Here is a 21,102-nt window from a genome sequence, read left to right on the forward strand (position 1 = left end):
GACAAGGTGGTCCATTCTCTCATCATTTTAAGGGGAAGAGGAGAAAACAGCTGGAGAACTGCTGGCAAGGCCCTCGAACTCAGGCAACACACAGCGCTGCCACCCACACCTACCATGCGCTTTGCAGAAATGGACCCATAAGGAAAACAGACACAAACACATGCAGGGAGTTTCAGGGTTTCTCCCACAGCTACTTTGGCAAAAGTGACAGCTCTTCTCTCAAGAGGAGTCAAAGTTGGAAACTGGATTACTAGATTAGGTTAGGGACCTGTTAGATGCACAAGAGGTTGATCGTTAGCCTTGTTAAAAGACAGCAAGTTGTATCTGTATCCCAGGAAGGAGAAAAAGAAAATGGATTCCTGAATGCACAGACCCTTTAAGTGAAAGAACAGAAAGTGCAAGGGTTGAAACTCTTGTAGAGTTCAAGTGAAGATGCTAAGGATTTCAGATGTGGGCTGCAAGATGAACTTTTGGTCCAGGATCCTGACTTCTCTAACAAACAGATGAAGCACAACAGAATGAAATTCAGGCCTTTTACCAGCCACAGCAGTTACTCTGTTGAAATGTATGGACCAGAACCAGCAAAGCTTCTGGATCAGAGCACTAGAAGACAATGGCAGCAGCCTAGCTGGGTGTGAGGAAGAGGAAAGAGATGCAAGAGGAAAGCAGGGGCTGAGGGTGCCAAGCTGCGATTTCTTAGCATGTCCTATTGCCAAAAGAATTGGGTTCAGTTGAGTGGTTGACATAAATCAGTCAGTGGTTTTACCAGTCCAGGAAGAAGGAAAAAATAAAAATAGTTGCATCATTTTCCTCCACCCATCTGTTAACACAAATAGGCAGAGCCAAGCCTCTAAGCACAGGGCTTCCTTGTCTGGCTTCACCATTCACAGATGCATGACTTCTGGATGCAATGCTTTAATCTCATGCCACTAAACAGCTACGCATTCTCACCAATTGCTCCATGTACATTAGAGACAGGAGATGCACATTCAGCAAACTAGGGAGGCAGCCCAGGGCAGTGGAGAACAATAAGCGCTCACACCAAATCACAAACACCTTATCTCAAGCATATCCTGCTCTCACGAACCGACAGTAGTTGGCTGCTGGTTCACCTTCACTACACTTATGGCATTCAGCTTGTCCCACAAGCTTCAGAAAAAATAAACATACAAGAGCAATATGCTTTATAATCCCATACTCCCAATCTGGTTTCAGAATCCTCTATGTTCTTTTTCTCTTACCCCCCCCACGGGGATTCCTCTACACCCTAGTTGCCTTAACTACATGAAGCTTAAGAATAAATGTGACTCTAAGTGCAGGCCTGCTTCATAAACTATGCAGGCCCTTGTAATACACAAGGTAAGCTACATTCAGGAAGGGCAGTGGGGTGATATTCTCAGCCACAAGTCAGTATTTGTACTGGTGTCTCACCGACAGCATCAGCATCACAGCTGCCCACTCTCTTGCCTCCCAGATTGCAACAGCCACTGGTGAAGAAGTGCTCTGGTGCTTATCAGCCTCTCTAGAAAAGAGGATATAAGTTTGCTTTGGCCAGTTGCATGTTTGTGCTAGGAGAGGTGTGCAGCAAGATGTGCTGCAGAAAGAGATACCAGGAGCTGGCTTTGCGTCACAGTGCAAAGACTTAAGTACATGCAAACCCCACAGGAAGCCACATCTCATTTTGGGAAGAGCAGAGAGCTTGTTTCTGCACAGCAGGTCACAAGCAGACTGCTACTGATAAGGCAGAGCCCAAACCTGCTCCAGCTTTTTAAGGGACAAGACAAGCACAGTCAGTTCCAAGAAGGCTGGCACATGCACCAGCACTCCCGATTTCACTTCCACTTCTCATGCTCCTGCTATAGGCAACTGCATGGCTGTACCAATGAGCCACAACACAAGAGGCAAACTGTGAGGCTGATACAACTGCAAACCTGAATCTTTCTCATCCCAAATCCTCAAATAAAAGAGTTAAGTCCCAGCCTGACAGGAGATCTCTTACGTGGCACCCACTTGGAATTTCCTTCCGTTGCATGGTCCCCTAAGGAGTCAAGTCCAACCCCTGCCAAAGGCAGCCACTGTTCCAGAACTTGCTGTGACACTCTACCACCAATCTCCCAAAGATAACATGACCCATACAATCTCACTTCCTATAAGCACTTCACATTCCTTCCCAACTATCAACTGCTGAACTGATCCTGACATAGTTGGGCTGAGCTTTTCCAGTGTGACCCCCCACTAATTCCATTCACAACGACAAGAACGAGGCTTCAAACTCTGCAAGAAAAAAAACTCAGCCTAAGTTACTGCTTTAAAATAAGCTCAATGACAATTAACACTCTAAGTTCAAGCTGCCAAAGTTCTATCACAATGGAAATTACACAGGGAGAGTCCACGACAATATAAACCAGGATAAATATACTACTTTCCTACATTTCTGTGGCCCCGGTACAGCCTGCAGTAGGGCCAGCTCTGGCTTCCAGTGGGGAAGCAGTTATGGGACAATGATCTGGCATCAAAGAATAACGTCAAAAGGAGATGTGGAACATTGGTTTGGCAAGAAACTACTTATCTTTCAGTGGCACAAAGACCTAAGAGATGTTGGATGATTTGAGAAAAAAACAGATTAATATGCTCTAAGAGCCACAGGAAGCTAAATGCTAAGTGAACTTGAGAGTGTCATCTACATCCTGATTATTTGGCGGTGAAAAGCCAACGGCAATTCAAAGTGCATTATTTGGGATAGCCCAGTTGGGTCAGCATCAGCATGGCTATGGGCCACGGCCAAGCCTCAACAAGTCTAGAGCAAGGGATCAGCCTCTGTGCCTTTAACACAGACTACTTACCCAGCCCAGTGGGCAATATATGGCTACAGACAATTCCACCAGTCTCCATTCTGGGAAGTCCCCTTTGCAGCATATTCATGAGCACAGGGCAGCCTGCTGCCAAGGGATGAGACTGGTCTCACTCTGTATCTGTTCCCCTTCCCACCCATCCCCATCCCCCCAGCACAGTAGGCTCAGAAGAGGGGCAGGCACTCTTTTGCACAGTCCAAAGGTGGAAGTTTGATCTGAAATCCTTCCCAAGGGAAGAGGGATGCCTGCATGTCCACGTTGATGCAGAGTAAGCCCATCATAAGCTGACGCTGGTACTCCTCCCACTTCAGCATGACATCAGACAGGGAACGGTTGCTTCTCATCCACATAGGTATTGCTTCACCACAAGGAGATGCTGGAGAAATTGGCAGGCTCTGGGGCCCTCCAAGCTCAAGGTGATAGTAAAGCCTGAAAGACAGACATGCAAAGAATTAGTACGTGCGACAACTCAAACAGGTCACTAGAGCTCCAGAAATACAGGGTTGTTTCCATTCCACCTCTAACTGCCTGTACAGCCATAGTCCTTCTCATCTCTCAGTTATTCAGATCATGAGCTCCATAAAAGTCAGAGGAAGAAAGGGAAATTGAGTGATCCCCTACAGGACAGAGCTGTGGAGGACAACAGCCATACCTGGCTGAAAGATGACTGCCCAGTTTCTTCTTGGCTTTCTTCACAAGGTAGTTGCAGATTTCAGTTATCTGCTCCCTCATCCATCTAATATCCTCAGGGATATCTGGAAGCCATTCCAGCAACCTGGAAAGAGACAGGAGACAAACATTAGTTGAACTGCACAAATGACAGGAGAAAACAGTTTCGCCTCCTGTGAATGGTTTCATTGTTTTTAATGGCAGTTACTGTACGAGTCATTTACACTGCCATTCATAAATGTGGGAGAAGCTGTGAGAGTGCAGCTTACTCTTTACACTTGGCATCTGTGCCTTCCCAATCTATTTTTTCCAAATCTAAGTCTTTCTATCACAAACCATCTCCTTCCAGAAGCCTTCCACAGGCTCTCTTGTACTAAGAACACATTTGACAGACCTGCCTTTCCAGCTGCGTAAGCATAGAGCTGGAAGCAACAGGAACACTCTCCTCTCACTCCAGAGAGGTCACATCTCATGAGATTCTCATTTTCAACTCAGCTCTTCCAGTTCAGAAGCTTTTCTCCAGGCTCTGAAATTTATCATTTCAGCATGTAGCAATCTTTACTTCAAGCTGGAAGTTCTGACTGCAGCTAAATTACATGTAAAGGTAGGAATATTTTTGCACGTGGCTGTTGAGTGGCATGAACTCTTTCCCCAAGAACTCTGGCACTACGGTATTAGAAAGGATCCTGCTTTCTCTCTGTTCATGTTCCACCAGCTACACCAAAAACCTGGCTGAACAGGATACAAAAGCACCAAAGAAAACAGCTGAAGGCACACCTGACAGTGAAGGAAACAGCAGACTCCAGAGGCAGCATGTAGGGGACCATCATGGCAGTGGCCACGCGTATAGGCAGCGTGTTGCTAATACCAGTCAAGAGACCTCTTCTTTCAGCACAAGCCTCCAAAAGAGCTGAAGACAGAAAAGAACATGGCTGAATCTCTCTCACGTGGGTCTACCCCTTTTTCTGCTGTATCTATTAAATTACCCATCCTGGGAGTCTCCCCTCCTCACCTTCCACTTTTTAAATGAAGTCTAGCTCAGGGTAGCAATGCTGAGCACAGATGAGGAACAGCAACTTGTAGTTTCATCGAGCTCCTGAAGGTTACAGGCATCAAGATCCTATCCTTGCCTTACAGCGTAGAGGTGTCAAATGAGGCACCCTCTCCCAGTTCAGCCTCCATACCTTTATATCCAAGCCCTTATTTTATCTAAGCACCAGCAGGTGTTCAATCCCCAGGTACCAACAAGCAAGACCCACATCCCAGCAGACCTCTGATACAGAGCAGGCAGCACACAAAAATGACCAGGGCTCTCTTCCTTTGGATCATACCTTGGTTCAGTTTGGGAGGCAAGTGTTCAAAGATGTGGTCTTCAACAACAGCTAGAGCAGTGTTCTCCTCCATCTGGTCCTCAGCTTCTTCTTCTTCCTCTTTCTTCTCACCTGGAGGGGCTTCTATTGCAAGGAGAGGACCAGGACTCGGGCGATAAAGGTGAAGGAGACCTGAAAAGAGATTAAGATTATACAAGTTAGCTACTCTTTCTTGCCTAGCACCTAAAATATTACTCTTCATCCACCTCCCAGACAGATGGACATAATACCCTGTCTCTTATTTCTGGTAATGCTTACCACAATGTGTAAGAAAACCGACTGCTTTAACATCATCATCATTTTACCCCCTCAGAAATTCTTAGGTTTCCCCTCCACACGTTACAGAGGCCCTTTCATAGGGTTTTGTTGCTACATACTTCACCAGCAACCAATTCACATTCCCCTCCCACAGCTTAATCCACAGAGCTGCATGACTGCTCCTATCCTACTCAGGTACAGACCACAAGGCAAACAAATGTGTTTGGTCTGCTTAATTGACACTAGGTGGCATCAAACACCCTCAGCCTGAAATAGCAGTTCAGGGAGGCAGGGAAGCCCAGGGCTGGAACATCAAATCTGGCAAAGCCTATAAATTGCCAGGCCCTAGGGGCTGCTGAGGGCATGCCAGCACCCTGCACTGCTCTGCCCCATTAGGCTTACCCTATGTGCACGTAGAAGGGCACTGGCTTATCCGCTCACACTCCCCAGGCCCTGGGGGCTGCTGAGGGCATGCCAACACTCTGCACTGCTCTGCCCCCTTAGGCTTACCCTATGTGCACGTAGAAGGGCACTGGCTTATCAGCTCACAATCCAAATGGCAGTACATCTCTGCTGACGTAACCCTAAGCACACGCTACATAACTTCAACACTCAGTTGTGCCAACACCACTGCTCTTGCCTCAAAATAGTCAGTCCTTCTGTACTGCAATGAAAAGGTATCTACTCCGTCTCTGCTTCCTAAAAAGCTAAAATATCCTTATTAGTGAAAAGTGAAAAAGATTTATTCAGAAATCTGAAACACTCTCCTTGATCAGTTTTGTTCTTCCACCTTTTACACCCATCACTAAATAACCTCAGGGCTAGGTCATGAAGCCTGGCACCAAAGAGGCAATTCAGCACACCCCACAAACACTCAGTGCCTTACCATTCTTCTTCAGGAAGTGCAGTGCATCCCGATAGCCCTGCTTGCACATATCCCGCAGCACCTGTGGCAGAGGTAAGCAAAAGCAATCCATTTGGAGGCTGTTCAGCTGAACAGAACAAGCACTCAGTTAATATCTAGCTTTTTCCCCAAGTTTTGACACTGCCAAGAATCTCACCTGTGGCTCTGGAGGAAAGAGGGCCTTCGAGAGGCGGTAGAGGTTGCGAAGGTTGAACTGGATGCTTGTATTGGTGACTCTCAGCTCATGCATGTTTGTGGAACTGTCTCGTGGGCAGATATCACTCTCCCCTGAGAACGGAGACACCGTGATTGTGTTCTTCAGCTCATATCGTGGCAGGTTGTCAGAAATTCCTCCATCAACATATCTCTGAAATAAAGGCAAATGAAGCACTCTTTATTCTTGTAATTGATCGTGTGTCCCTGCTCACATATGTGCCAAAAACTCTGGGAGAGAATGAACAACATCCACCAGAGCTGGAAGAATTGGAAGTAGTGACAGCATACCTGTGCTGATTATCATCTCCTTTTGCTATGTGCCTTTCCTCCTAGGAAAGAGTGTTTTGACCACAAGCATTCAATGACAAAAGCATAACTCACTTGTATGACAGCTGAGTTACATCTGCCACAGGGTTTGGGTTCTGTTCAGTTTGACAGTATGACACCAACAACCACCTGCAGTGCAAACTGATCTAAGCCGTCACACTGTGATAGTGAGACATTTTTACTTGTGTTCAAAACAAGCAGCTCAAACACAGGTCCCCACTGTCGCAGTTTGTTAACTAAGAAGGAAAGCAGTTACTTGTTGCTAGGAGGCTAATCAAGCAGCAATTCCAACACATGGGTACACGTTTATAACCTGCTAGCTTTGGTGTGATAACAGAGTACAAGGGACTTAGGTTTTGCTCCTAACAGGAGTTCTTATCAGAGAACGTTCTGTACATACATACTATAAACAGCCGCATTCCCCTTGTTGGAAGGACAAACCCAGCAATATGTCCTCCAAGTATTCTTTAATGTATCATAATTGCACAAGGAGATGAGCAAGAGAATCCCTATCAGAGGTCTCTGGCAGAGCAAGCAACATGCAGAAGATGGAGACGTTGGTCAAGTTGAGAGAGCAGCAAGCTTGAGATCCCTGCAGAAACAAGACTTGAACTCTTGGGTACCTCTGATAAAAATGAGAATGATTAGTTTTATAGGAGAGTTGCAGCTATCTAGAGGAATTCAGCTCCCAACCAAGCAACAGGATCAGTGTGGACTGAGCAGGGGGTTTCTTGAGGGCAAAAATAAATCCTGGTGCTACACCTGTGTACAGGTTCAAGAGAAGCAGCTTGTAATTCCGGTTGTAGTCTGTACAGACCACAGTTAACTCACAGCACGGAGCATTTCATCCATGTCAGGTCAAACATGGTATCAAGACAGACATGGTTAGTGGCTCCTCCATTAGCTGGGTGTGGAGAGTCAAGAAGGCAGAAGGGTGAGATAGATATAACTCAAAGACACGTGCACCCTGTTGGAAACACTTTGCCTAAAGAAGATGGAGAAGAGTGTTTTCACTGAGACTACGCTAGCCTGTGGTAAGGATGTAGAAACATAAGTTTTCCAGAAGGTGGCAGCAGAAGCTAACAGATGTTATTAGAAAGACCTCTACAATAAAGCTAGCACCTGCTTTGAAATCAAGGAACACACATTCAGACCCCACCTTCTGGTCCACCATTCTGCAAGCAGCTCTATTCATGTCTATTACACAAGGTCAGCCAGCACTTATTTGGATTTACCTGAACCTCCAGCCAATCCAAGGCTGACCACTCCTCAACCTTTCACAAAACCACAAGCAGCATCAGTGCCATAGGCTGCGGCCTCAGCCTATCTGCAGGTGTACACAGCAGCTCTTGGGGACAGAACACAGACTGAGATCATTCCTGAGGTCCCCAGCTCCACTCTCTTACCGAGTCCTCCACATCCCTGGGATCTGCACTCAGCCAGAGCAACAGCTTGCTCTCTTTTACGCTTTTTAAGGTTTCACCTCACCCTCGTGCCACAGACAGGTCACAGCTAGAGAGCACGTTTTCAGGTCAGCAACTGGCCCTTTGGTTTCTCAATACTTAAAAACTCATTTCTCTTTCCCTCTCACCTATCTTCATCATCCCCCCCATAAGAAGGCTAGAGATACAAAATGCGAACACTGAAAAGACAGGAGGGAAAAGAAAGAATTCAGTAAGGACACGGTAATTTTCACTGGCATACTGCCTTAAAAACAGGTACTTGTGAGTTGAGTTGGCGTGCCATTCTGTTTTGTGGTAAATGCAGTCATTAGTTGTGCTAGGAATCACGCAGCCCCATTTCAAAGCCTTTTCCCAAGTTCATCCCCAGTCTAATTTAGCCTTTCACCTCACCATACTGACTTACAAGGACAGAAAGACCCATTGCTTTCTGGGGAAGAGGTAAAAATTAGTTTCCTCATCTCATCCCACACCCATGTTCACCCTCCCCCAGCCCCTTGTTTTCCCCACATGGAAACTTCACAAAAGAATTCACTCCCTGGTACAGCAGGGCAGCTGCTAATTTCATAACCCGATTGCTCTACATTGGTTTGGAATTTTGTGATTTTTGCTAGAGCCAGGCTCACCTCGGATAACACCAAACAGGTCTTATGCAAGAGCCACTGCTACATTCCCACCAGCTGGGGGGATAGAAACCCAGACTGTAGCTGTTGAGCAAATGCCAAACCAGCACGATCCTGTCGCTTCTTTGAAGGGCTAGACATCGAACATTTCTAGATCGTTGCTCCGCTCAACATACTTGCACAATACAAAAACAGTCTAGTTGTATATTATGTGGGAACAAAACTGACCTCACTTGTAGGAGGCTTAACAGATTTGATGCCCTGTCACACCGAGGCATCCCGATCAGCTCATTTGAGGGAAGGCAAGACAGGCAGATGTCTTGAACGGCAACTCTTCCTTTCAGCTGGTTACATTGTAAACAGGCAGCCTTTTCATGTGCATTACCTCATACAGCACAATGGAAGTCCAAGCTCAGCTGAGGCCCTTAAGCATTGCTGCTATATACAAAGATTCTCCAGCCCTGTGCAGCTTTGAAGCATTTTCATTTCTAACACGAACATACAAAAGGGAAAAACTGCTCTAGACACTTTCTTGGACAGGAAACTAAAAAGAGCACTTGTAGATAAAACATTCTCAGAGGAAGGACATGAAGAATGCCATGGAAAAGCGGCCTGCTAACAACACTAGTGGTTAAAACTCTTCAAAGGAGGCTTGTAGGAAAAAAACACATAGTTTCTACCTTGGAACAAAGTTCTTTCCACTTGAACAGTGGGTTAGAGCCTCAGCGCTGGAGAGTTTCACCAAGGAACCTGGATAACTATATACTAAACCTACTAAATCAGCCAGCACTTAAGTTACGTCAGCCAGACAATTTAGCCAACTGCAGGACCTGAAAACAAGGCATACCCATTGCTAACACTGTTTATTTGGGAATTTCTCATGCTTCTTCAGGATAATTGCTGCCAGGTAACAGGCAGTTGGATTGCCCAAACTGAGTATCAGAATTTATTGTCTTATTCATTAGTACATAATTTAATAAAGAAATATTTTAAGAGCCTTACCACTCCACGCAAGGTTGGAGGTATCAGCCCACAGTAGACAGGGATAAAGGTGCTGCAGACACAGGCCTGAGGAAGAAAGAGATCCAGCACATCAATATGATATCAAAACCTACTGAATTAGAGTACCACATGGGCACGCTGAGAACTATACTACATTAAGAAAGACATTTGGAGACAAATACGAAGCAAAACAGTCTGCAGTTCTTGCCCAGCCCCCTGCAATAAGCCTCAAGTCACCTGGATCAGCTCCTCTTTGGAATGGAAGTCTGACAGTATGACGTTCTCTCCATCAGACACTCGTGTGAGGGAAATACCCAACCGTCCTGCCGCCACCTCATGCCCATTGTCTGGCACAGTCTTGTACAGGCAGAGCCGAATGATCTTCACCAGGTTGAAAGAGGGGTGAAGCGGACCCAGGAACCTCTTTCGTGCTTCTTTAGACACTCGAATGATGCTGGCGCCAGCCTCACCTGTAATGAGAAACACACACCATGAAATGGTAGCAAGAAATCAGCCTTTTTCAAAAAATAAAATATAGAAATCCTTCATTCACAGCCTTGCTCTGAAGTTTCTCCCTACTGACTAACACAGAAAATGAGGTTATTTTGGGGCTTTGTTGTTGCAGTTGAGCTTATGGCTGAATCAGCTCCAAAACACCCTTTTTTCCTGACATGAAAAACACGATCTACTGGCACTTTTGCTTATAGGCAAACTGGAATATCACTTCTTTCCAAGTGATCCATCATTACAGCTCTGCTGGCAATGCAGTTCCAGGTGAGCAAAACGTACACTATGCTTCTTTAGGCAATCAGCTATTTAGAGCTATCTGAAGTGGATATGGTGCCCCGTCTCTTCTGTGTCCTACTTCACAGCACTAGAAACAGGCCCTGTGGGAAAGCAGGATTCACAAAGGCATGTGTGCTTTACACTTTCCCTCAGTGACCCAGCTGGGTTTACAGAAGAGAAAGCAGCTCATCTGCAGAGAAGCAAAGGCAGCTGCTAAACCCATTATCTCATGGTCACTGGGAGCCCAATCTGGCAAGAGTATCACAGCTCTGCAGCAGGAAAGAAGGGAAAGGACAAAACAAAACCACCAACACAAGCAGCCAAACCGTCCCCACCCAGCACACTGCCCTCTGCACACACTTCCAGACGCCTCCCCGTGCATCTCCTAGTCACAACGAGATTCAAAGCACTGCTCTGAGTACAAGGCAAATCACTGCACTCCTGAGATACAGCGCTGATTTATATGAGAAGAGTACAAAGGGAAGAATCGCAGAAACAGAAGGAAAACAGCCATGATTTCACAAATCTTCCCTACAATCAAACTGAGATCTGGTTATTGGACAAAGATGGAAGCTGCTATCAGTTCAAGCCAACTTTATTGGCTTTAGACCTCTCTGTTTTGCTGTCTTCCCTCCCCAACCCCGCAACCATAGCCAAGTTAGACCCAGGTTAATAAATCGAGATAAGGGAAACAACACCGTCAACACTATATTGACACATCCCATTCTTTTGCAATACACGTGTGCCAGCAACATGTTCTCCCTTAACACAGCCTGGGAACGTGATTTTGTGCGTAGGAAAGCCAGCAACACCAGTAGCTCAAACAAGCTCTGAATGAGACCCTTGACCATGACCAGAAACTCTGGGGTCAGGATTTAGGTAATGTGAGGTAGCAACTTAGCAGAAAATCCAAGTTCCCTACTTTGAAGCAATTTTTAGCACTATAATCCCAATCTTCTGCTCTTTCCTAAAGTAACGTTTAGCAGCCTAATTCTGATCTTACTTACTCGATTAGCAGTAAGCCACTGAGCACAGCCTGTTCCAGATAGTAGCTGCGTGGTTCAAGTCCATTCCCAACACAAAGTAAACTGGTTTCTGTGGGGCTGGCTTAGGAGCACCATGACATTAGCACTCGATCCCTACCAGTCTTTTGCATCTGACGGGGTGAACAGAGAACGTGCAACAGAGCCAAAAAGAATGAAAGAATTCCAGTCTGGCACCTTGGCCACATGATCCTTGGAAACTCAGCTGCACTGAGACCTGGTGCTTAAAGAAATGTGCCTTCAGAGCTGGAATCTCACCTGCAGAAAGATTTGACAGCGATACTGAAAAAAACCATAATAAAATGGAGCTTATGACTAATATCTGAGCAAAAAGCTCAGCTGGAAGTTGCTGAAGAACACTGTGAAATCCTAAACATGCCAGGAAACAGCCTGTCTCAACATCTGAAGAACAACTTCAGTTGCAGATACCTGCTCAACCACCATCACACAGCCAAGTGGGGCGGGAGGGAAATGGAAAACAGGACAGAATGAGAATTAACTGCCAGCCAGCAATTTCATTTCTTTAATTTCTTGGGTATTTGGTGTTTTTAACACGTGCATATAGACAGTTTGTAAGAAGCAACTTCTCAGGTATTTCAGCTTAAGGGCAGTTGTGATCCCGTTGGACTTGTTAGCTCCCTAACAGCAAAACTGAATGACCGAATGCAGAATAGCTCAGAAGGCTGAGAAAGGCACAGTGTGATCTGCAGCACCACCAGTTTTCCTGGAAATGAGGCCAGCTGAGGGTTCAGCCAAGGGGTCAGGTTTACGTCGCTAAATCTACAACAGATGACAAGCCCTCTTGGAAACTAGTATGGGAGGAGAAAGAAGAGGTGAGAGCGTGAGCAGAATTTGAGCTGGTTTTCCTGGAACAACTTTTTGTGGTAGGGATGGGATTAAAATAGTCTGCCAGAGGGAGAAACAGCTGAATGAGAGGTAGCAGAGAAAGAAACCCTGCAGGGGTCAGCCACAAACGAACCGCTCTTACCGCCCAGTGCTGATTCCAGTCCACACTGAAAAGTCTTCGATAGGTTTTTATTCACTAAATAAAGGTGATGTTGCAGGAAACACCACTAAGAGGAGCTGTGAAATCTGAGGCAAAGGCTACTTCAGCTCCGTGTGACACATGTAGATGAGGCTATTGCAAGATTTAAACACCCTGCAGCACCTCCCATGGGATGCAGTGTGGGGTGTCGGTTGCTATGGGAGAAGGTGAGCAAAGGGCCTCTTCTGACCTCTGGAGCAGCAGAGCTTTAGCACCAAGGGCACAGTGACGCCTGCCTGCTGACATCAGATCACACCGATATCTATTTTCCAGGCACCAAAAGGGCAGATGACCCACAAAGTATTTCATGTGGAAAAAAAAAGAGCTTAAGAAAGAAACAAAAATAGGAGCTGAAGAGGCAGAGGGGCATTCTGGGCATTCTGATGAGAAGCTCCTTCTGGAAGAGCTCCACATCAGTACAAAGTTCATCCCATGTGCCAGGGACATTCCTGCTCCCTGGCTAAACCAGCGGTAAACAGGATGCGAGCTGAAAGTCTTTCAAATAGGGATGGAGAATAGAGGACAGCATGGCCAGGTGCAGCGCAGATACAGGGAACACATCCTCATTCCTGCTGCTAAAAAGCACACGCAGGGAATTCACAGCCCAGACTGCAGATGCCGTACCTTGTGTGGACTTACAGAGCAGGCAGGGAATTGTGCAGCACCAAAAGGTTCTTGCTAAACCTGTGCTGTATCCAGCCACAACAAGAACTCAGATGTCTTCCTACACATCAGCAAGGCACCACTCCTCTCTCCTCTGTCCTATTTCTCAGCAGAGGCTCCGGTGTGGACAGACACTTAAAGCTCTGAAAGGAATTAGCAGAAAGTGCAGGTGCTTATGGCACTCCTCCAACATTAAGCTGTAAGCAGGGGATGTTAAACCACAAGTCTGCAAACTGACCACTAGGAAATAATTAACTGAGATAATTTTATCAGATATTTCCTCTCAATGCCCATTTGCTCAGCAAAAGGAAGAGCAAATAGCAACATAGTGGTGATCTAAGGACAACTCTAGTTCTTGTGGGCAGTGATGTCGGTTTGTGAAAGATCCTCACTGCGTGGATGAGCTTCGTGTTGAAGCAAACTGGTTTCTACCCACTGCCCCGAGAGAACAAGAACCAGGTGGACCTTCATATGGGCTGAAAGAAGGCCAACCTGGGTAGTCAGGTTCTCATTGTGCCCATCAGCAATACATGGAAGATGTCAAAGAGGGTCAGGGGAAGGAGGGGATGAAAAAGATAAATTAATGCCAGCAGAAAATAAGAACACTATCTTAGGGTCTGCCCTTATGTTTTCAGGTGGTGCGCATCCTACAGCTGGAGACAGAGCCTCAATTGCAGGCTGAAATCCTAAAAGCATCGGTGGTGGTGGGAACTATCCCTTACTTACAGAAGTTGTATCTATCCCACTAATTAACACAAAGTAGAACCATCCTTTAAATACTTAAGGCTGGAAGAAAGCAGCTAGCACCGTAACCTTTAAAGGCAGCAGTTCTTGTCACATCTGTGCACATCTTCCCATAATAATATTGAGAAACATCATGTACCAGAACAAGCTGTTCTCCTGTGACTTCCCTAATTTGTGTTGATCCTAGTTATATTTGCTACTTATATTCAAGGTTCTCACTCGTTCCTCTATCTACTATTTTGCCATCAGATAAGAAGCAGCTCTAACGAATTAGATCCAGATAAGAGACCCAAGAAGGAGCTTTTGTTTCTGACAAGGCAGAGGCAGTAGACTCAACTGCCCTCACAACGCGTCCTTGGCCAGTCTGAGGCAAACCCAGTCATACAACTGGCAGGGAACCCTTCCTATTGGGGATTTACCTACAGAACTCAACAAGAGAATTCTTTTGCAAGTGAAATTCCTTAGAAAACCTGGCCACAATTAATGCTCTCCCTCCCTTTGCTCAAGAGTAAGAGGCACCGATTCATGCCATACTAGAGAAACTCCTAGGGATCCCTCTGAGACTATGGAAGGAACATTCTCACCTTATGGGTAGGGCAAGTGGAGACACGAAGACAGCTTTTCAAGTAGAGCCAGCTCTTGCAGCCAGAGGTAGATGATGAAGGAAGGGCTTATCCCACGGTTTCTGGCCCAGATATTCATAGCTAAGCATTGCTAAGTCTACAAACAGTGCCAAGGTACAGCCTGCAGCAGGACAGCTAAGTAAATCCAGGTCAGCTGCAACTGCTTCAGATGCACAAGCCTCTCATTAACACGCCTGTTCACTTCAAGTAAAACTCGGGGGGAAAAAAACAGAGGGATTTTCTGTATTTATCAAAATAAGCCCCAAACAGAAGGAGTCCATTTCCTCCCTTAAGAGAAACAGCTATTTTTTGTGCACCAGCTGACAAATAAACCAGCACTACTGTCACACCCTGGATATGGGAGGCAGATGACAAGAAATTTTGCATGTGCTTTGTCCCACTGCACTGGCACTGATGTTGACACAGCAAAGTCTCACCAACTAGCAGACATCCTGCAAACCAAAGCTCATTTAGTTCCTGCAGACACAGGACTGCAGCATTTGCCTTGGCAATGAAAAGCAGAAAACACTGGAGCTTCTATGGGGAAACAATCAATAGGAAAGCCCAGAGGCAGCTCAGGTCAGGCAGACAGCCAGGATTACTGAGTGGCACAATCACAACAGGGAGCTCCCACTGGCCTATTTTATTCCACTGTAATTCTCTAATACAAGGGTTAATAATGCATTTCTGCTCAGGGCTTTCACATGAAAGAGAAAAGTTGCTCAGGACCATAGGCAAGCCAAACTCCAAAGTGGAACATCTTGCTTTATATATCCTCATGAAAACTACTACCACAAAGCATCCAGTGGTTGTTATCCTGAACAGGAATTACTGCAGAAGGAGCAAGTATCACTCCCCAGCACATTATACACCACACTCACTTTTCAGGGTCTGTCAGCAGATGAGCAGCACAGACCTCAGGATCTAGCACACTATTTCCACTCGACAGCAGAAGAGGCATTAGAAATAAGATGCTGTGGAAGGGAAGAGAGCAGTGCTACATGACAGTAGAGAAACTTCTTGGATTTTCCTGCTGCTTCATGCCAGCAAGGTTCAGCCAACTTGCCTTGCTAAATATCTGCACTGCTGATCCATGAAGATCAAAAGCAGAGGGAACGGTTTTATATTTTATTTCTAGAGCCTGAAGAAATAGCTTCCACTCCAGCTTTGCTTTACATTACCATGCACGAGCTGGTTCACCAACACCAAAGCAATGCAGATCACTATCCAGGTCTATATACAGCTTTTGGAGGTGTTCAGTCTAACCCCTGCTGAGTGCTCTCCTGTGGGCAGGCTCTGCCACTCAAAGGGCAGCCTTACTCCCTTCTCCCTGTCCCTTCTCACTGTACACTCACGTGGCTGCTAGAGCATGTTGAGCCCTGGCAGAAAATGAGAGAAATGGCTCTGAATTCCACTCCTGGCTCCTGGCCTGCATCGTGACCAGCTCCCACATGTTTGCATTGTTAGCCAGCTGCTCCACCCCATGCCAAGTACCTCCCCACACAGCTCCATGCAGGCTGCTCACTGTGCCCGCTTTGCCCTTCTGTCCCACACTGACATGTTCGGTGTCACTTTACACCCCTAATTTTTCCCTGTAGAGACGAGTGGAGCAGGTTACGAGCAAGACAGCGGCAACAAGAAGCCTCGCTCCAAAGCACTCTTCAGAAGGGATCTCGTTGTGATGAAGGTTACTGAGGAAGCAATGTCAGGCAGATCACAAGGCAGACCGCATTCCATGACAAGAATGTCTGGGGATGGACATACCTTTCTTCCATAGATGTCAGCAGCAGCTCCCCCCAACAGCATCGAGATGACTCAGGTTGTGAGCAGGGCAGGAATCACCTACAGTGGGTTGCACTGACCCTTCTGAGCGATGGGCCCCTGCACAAACCTTCCTGCAAAGCTCAGAGTGCAGAATCAAGGAAGGCAGCAAGACAGACACAGCAATGTCCACCTGAAGCTCACATACACCAAACATTTCTACATGCAGAAGCACGGCAAGTGGTTTAATGGCCACTTAGTTTCCATCAATACGTTTTTAACCAGCCCCACTATATAACACCACTGGGCGAGGTAAAGTGATACAACTCCCCCGTACTCCACAACAGGGCTCTTAACTTTCTCCACGCATGACATAACTTGGACAGGATGAATCCACACACACCCTGCTGAATTAGACGCCAAAACAACTTTCTCACCGGGCCCAGCCCTGAATCAACAGCATTCAAATAAGCCATCAACAACAAGTCTTATAATTAACATATGCTAAGGGATCCTTGATCCATTTACACCAGCTGCCACCTCTGCCTCAGGACTGCAAACTAGATAATCCACAAGGAGAAGTACAGAGACATTGCCAGAGCCTCCGGTGTGAAAGTGTTACTAAATCCTTTAAACGCTAAGGCTTCCGAAACCTACGGGTCCACCCAAAGAACCTGCAGCGTATCAGGAGGAAGAGGATTAATTCTTCTGAGAACAAACTTAAGTACAGCATAGACAAGAGACTGGAAAATAGCCTCAGAGGATATGGCAGACAGAATGAATGCCAGTGAATGCTTCACCCCCACTTCATGGAAGGCACAGTGGAAACCGTGGGGAATTAGGTCTGCATCTCCATATGTGTCTCTCTTCTTCAATTGACTGGACTGGGGGTGCTGAGCTCAGTGGAACTTGCTTCCCAGCTTAGGCCTTTGCAGGAGATACACAAAGGGACTTGGGTTTTGACTCCCATGCACTGTGGAGGTCTCCCTCTCGTACCTACAGATCCCATCCAACAGCCATTAAGAAGCATCAAACACACTTCCCCCAAAATAAACTTCATGATTCATGCTCCGGCCAGCACAAACCGGCACTGCTCTGAGGATTCATTAGAAACTAAGCTGATTTCTTTTCCTCAATCTGGGATTTGATGTTCGATTCCACACACAGAAAATAACCTCCATGATCAGCCTTTAAGCCTTTGCATGCAGAAGAGTTCATTTCAGAATGAAAGATGTTGTCACAGTTCACATTTGAAAGGTAACAGAAGGGGTTAACCTCCTCATCCTTCCTCCATTACTCAATAGAAGAAGTCCTTACAGTTCAGCAGCGCAGCTTCCTGGTGGTCATATGATGACAAGTGACAGGCAAACCTGACCATCAAACTATTACTTCACCATGGGACAAGGTTGGGACAGAGTCCTGACTGAGATATAAGGGAAAAACAAAACCAAGCCCAAACAAACAGGAGTTTTGTTCTGAAAAGTTCTTTAAGAGCATCTCAATCAATGCTGCTCTATCCAGCAGATGCACGCTCCTTTCTGCATGCTCTGTACCAGAAGCATCCCCTCGGCTGGCTTTACTATTTTTACTGACACTGCTGGCTGATTCACATTCATGCCTAACTCCCTCAGATGGGGGCTTGACAGACAGCTTTGCCTCTGACAGCAGAATCCACCTCTTCTGCCACAAGAGAGGCACAGTTCAGCAGCTCTCCCCCCCTGCCCTGGTACAGGACAATACTCACGTGCTGCACAGTAGAGATGCTGGTGGTTAACTCTGAGTCACAGGCATCACAAGCACAGTCTAGGGCCTAAGCATCAGCTCAAAAACAGCTTTTCAGTGATTACAGGTTTGCATCCCATAATTCACACCAGGCATTATGCCTCCAAAGCAGGCACACCAAATCCCATGCAGCACAATGAAGTGAGATCATTCCAGGCCCTTCACAAAAATATATCTCCCTACCCTCTCATGAAAGATTTTGGAACCCAACATGAACTGTATTTTAGCATTACTAGTGACTGGAAAAGTACTGTCCCGTTGCATCTCATGAGCCAATTCTACTCATCCAGGCCCCCCAACTTCAGGTTTTATCATAAACATAAGCTCCAGGTTTGTGAAAAGTTGCAGGATGTGGCATAGACGTAAGAAGGAGACCACAAAACCAACAGGAAAGGAATTCTTTCTTGCTTGGCCAATATAGGTGCACTTCTTAGCATGCTGGGTTCCAACAGCCCCAGAAGAAGCAGCAGGCTCGACAGAAGCCCATGTCCCAGAAAAGCCTCTGGACTATAAAACAAACACGCTTATAAACATGGGAGGCTGCCCAATAAACTGCAACATCCACACAGATTATTCCAGTGGAGAAAACAATGCATTTTCCTGACAGCGAAAACAATGATGTCAAAGCTGGAGAGAACACTTCAAACACAGATCAATGCCATGGGCATAGGCCTGAAGAATTACAAGTCCCCCACAACTAATAGTGAAGTGCTTAACATGAGCTAGGTGAGGTCACAGCAGACTATTAATACATCTTAGTCTCTTATTTCAAAATAAGGTCCTCTGCCTACCTAATACTCATGTGCAGCATTCCTTTGCTTGCTGTGCTCAAACGTGCCTTCAAAGCCCATGCTGAGCGACCAAGGTCGCAGAGTATTTGGCAAGGGCATTCACTGCAGTGTTTGCCCACAGCAGAGCCTTACTGCCACGTGCAAATGACAGCAGAGTGCTCCCAAATCAGGGAGAAGGCAGAATCAGCTGAAAGGCAAGACTGGCACAGAGAGCAGAAGAGAAAGACCGGATAAAAAACAAAGTGGGATCATAGACCCTGAAGGGCAGGACAGTTTCTGTTTTCTCTGGACAGGGTCTCAATTGATAGAAACTTGAAAAAATGCTAAAGGAAAAGTTCTTTCCCACTCCTCCTCTGAAAGTATTTCTTTGCATTAAGTTCACAACCAAGTACAGACACAGCAAAGCACTAACCCTTATCTACACGCAGCCAAATAAGCGAGACTCCTGCTTGCCATCCATCCAGGGATGCTACTTAGTGCTCCAAATCAATTGGCAGCACATTAGACAGCACAAAGCAGGATTTGCCATGAGCTTTAAAAAGCCCACAGGCTACTGCGGTTTCTCTCTGGGAGAAACCAGTTGCACAAACACACACTCAGGACCCTCCAAAAGAGGAAAAACTGCTCTCCTAGAACACTTTGCACCTGTAACTTCTTTTCCCCCTCTGCCCCCTTCTTCCCTATGAGCTCAACCCCAACCTCTGGACCTCAGCCTGCAATCTGTACTGTCAGAACGGCTTATGACAGGGACAAAGTGCAGCAATACCAGGACCCAACTGGGTATCCCATCATCTGCTTTTACTTTCAGAAGTCACCGGTTCTTTATATAAGACACACACCAGCCACAGGCAAAGCTAAAAAGAAAAAGATATAAAATGCCCAAGAGCACTCAAACTTGAGACATAACTTGAGTAGCCATATCCAAATCTGCAGCGAGAGGAGCAAACATTACCTAAAAATGGCCCCCTATTCAGTCCCTGTTCTCATGCCCATCTTTACACCTCAAAGGGAACGAGACAAGTAACTGGGTGTTACCCTCTGGGAGGTTGTGGATGCTCTGGATATATAAATAGCAAAAACAAGGCAGACAAGATAAGAGACTTGCTCAGCCCTGTAATGATGTCTGAGCCAAAGGGTTTGGGTAGTGCCTTCAGCCTGTCTCATGTGGGTGCCACACCTCTGCCAGTTTAACAGAGGCTCAGGAGCTGGCTGTGCAGTCACCTCAGCACCGCAAGCAGAACAACTAAATCCCAGCAGCTTCCAGCAATGGGACCCCAACAGACGGGGTTAGAAGATACCTATTTCCTCACCCCTGAGAAAGCCTGACACCGCAGCACAACAGCCTTAGAAAATCCAGGCTGGGCTTCGAGCTCCCAGTGTGCTCCAGGAGCAACAGCCACACTCCATTGGTCGCTGCTGTAAACATAATTTAAGGGGGAAAAGTTCAAGTCTGGCCACACAGAAGACGATAACTTTTAGCTGCACGAAGGTGACGTTTCAGAACTCAATCTGTCCCCAGAGAACAGGGAGTGCCCTGGAGAGAGCACAGATGACTTCAAGAGGCCAACAGCTCTGGTTTCACTTAGCTCACGTTGGTTTCAGTTGTTTCTCTACCGACAAGCATTAAGAATAAATAGACACATCTGCTTCCCTCACACCGCGTTCGAGATGCTTTCCTGCGATGTCTACTCTCAAAATAAACAGGAAAAGCTTCAAGTACAGCAAACCCTATTGCGATTTTACACCTACCCCCCCACCCAACGCTTCCACAGACACTTACCGAGGCAGGCGCCGCTGACGAGGGCGGTGGCGGTGAGCGCTCCGGCCGAGGCCCCGTACACCTTCCGGGCGTTGGCAACGAGAAAAGGGGCATGTTCCTGGAGGCAGCTGGCTACACCGATATGGTAGACCCCGAGGAAGCCGCAGCCGGCGAACGAGATGTTCCAAGCGGAGTCCAAAGGGAACATGGCCTAACGTAGAAAAGCAGGGGACGCCGAAAGGCCCCGCTCACATCCCACCGCCCGGCAGCGGGCGGACTGAGAGAACGAGAGGAACTGCGATTACCGGAGGGGAGGGAACTGCCGGCAGCCACTCCGCTGCCGTGCTTATATGGGGCGGCCCGGCACAGAGCTCCGCCTCCGGCCTGCGGAGGGGCCGAGCTGAGGGGCGGCGACATCGCCGCC

General features: G+C 46.7%; 1 protein-coding gene across 1 annotated transcript; it reads right to left on the bottom strand.

The window, feature by feature from the left end:
* Window positions 1-3,009: 3,009 nt before the first annotated feature.
* Window positions 3,010-20,900, bottom strand: PNPLA2 (patatin like domain 2, triacylglycerol lipase). The gene is given in 9 exon segments (NM_001323228.1): window positions 3,010-3,281; window positions 3,505-3,627; window positions 4,299-4,431; window positions 4,853-5,023; window positions 6,036-6,096; window positions 6,211-6,420; window positions 9,682-9,747; window positions 9,919-10,151; window positions 20,700-20,900. Coding segments are annotated over 9 exon segments (1,449 nt in total). The 5' UTR covers window positions 20,887-20,900; the 3' UTR covers window positions 3,010-3,016.
* Window positions 20,901-21,102: the final 202 nt, after the last annotated feature.

This window comes from Coturnix japonica, chromosome 5 (genome assembly GCF_054131305.1).
Source record: "Coturnix japonica strain WE chromosome 5, WE-NBRP24, whole genome shotgun sequence".
Taxonomy (NCBI): Eukaryota; Metazoa; Chordata; class Aves; order Galliformes; family Phasianidae; genus Coturnix; species Coturnix japonica.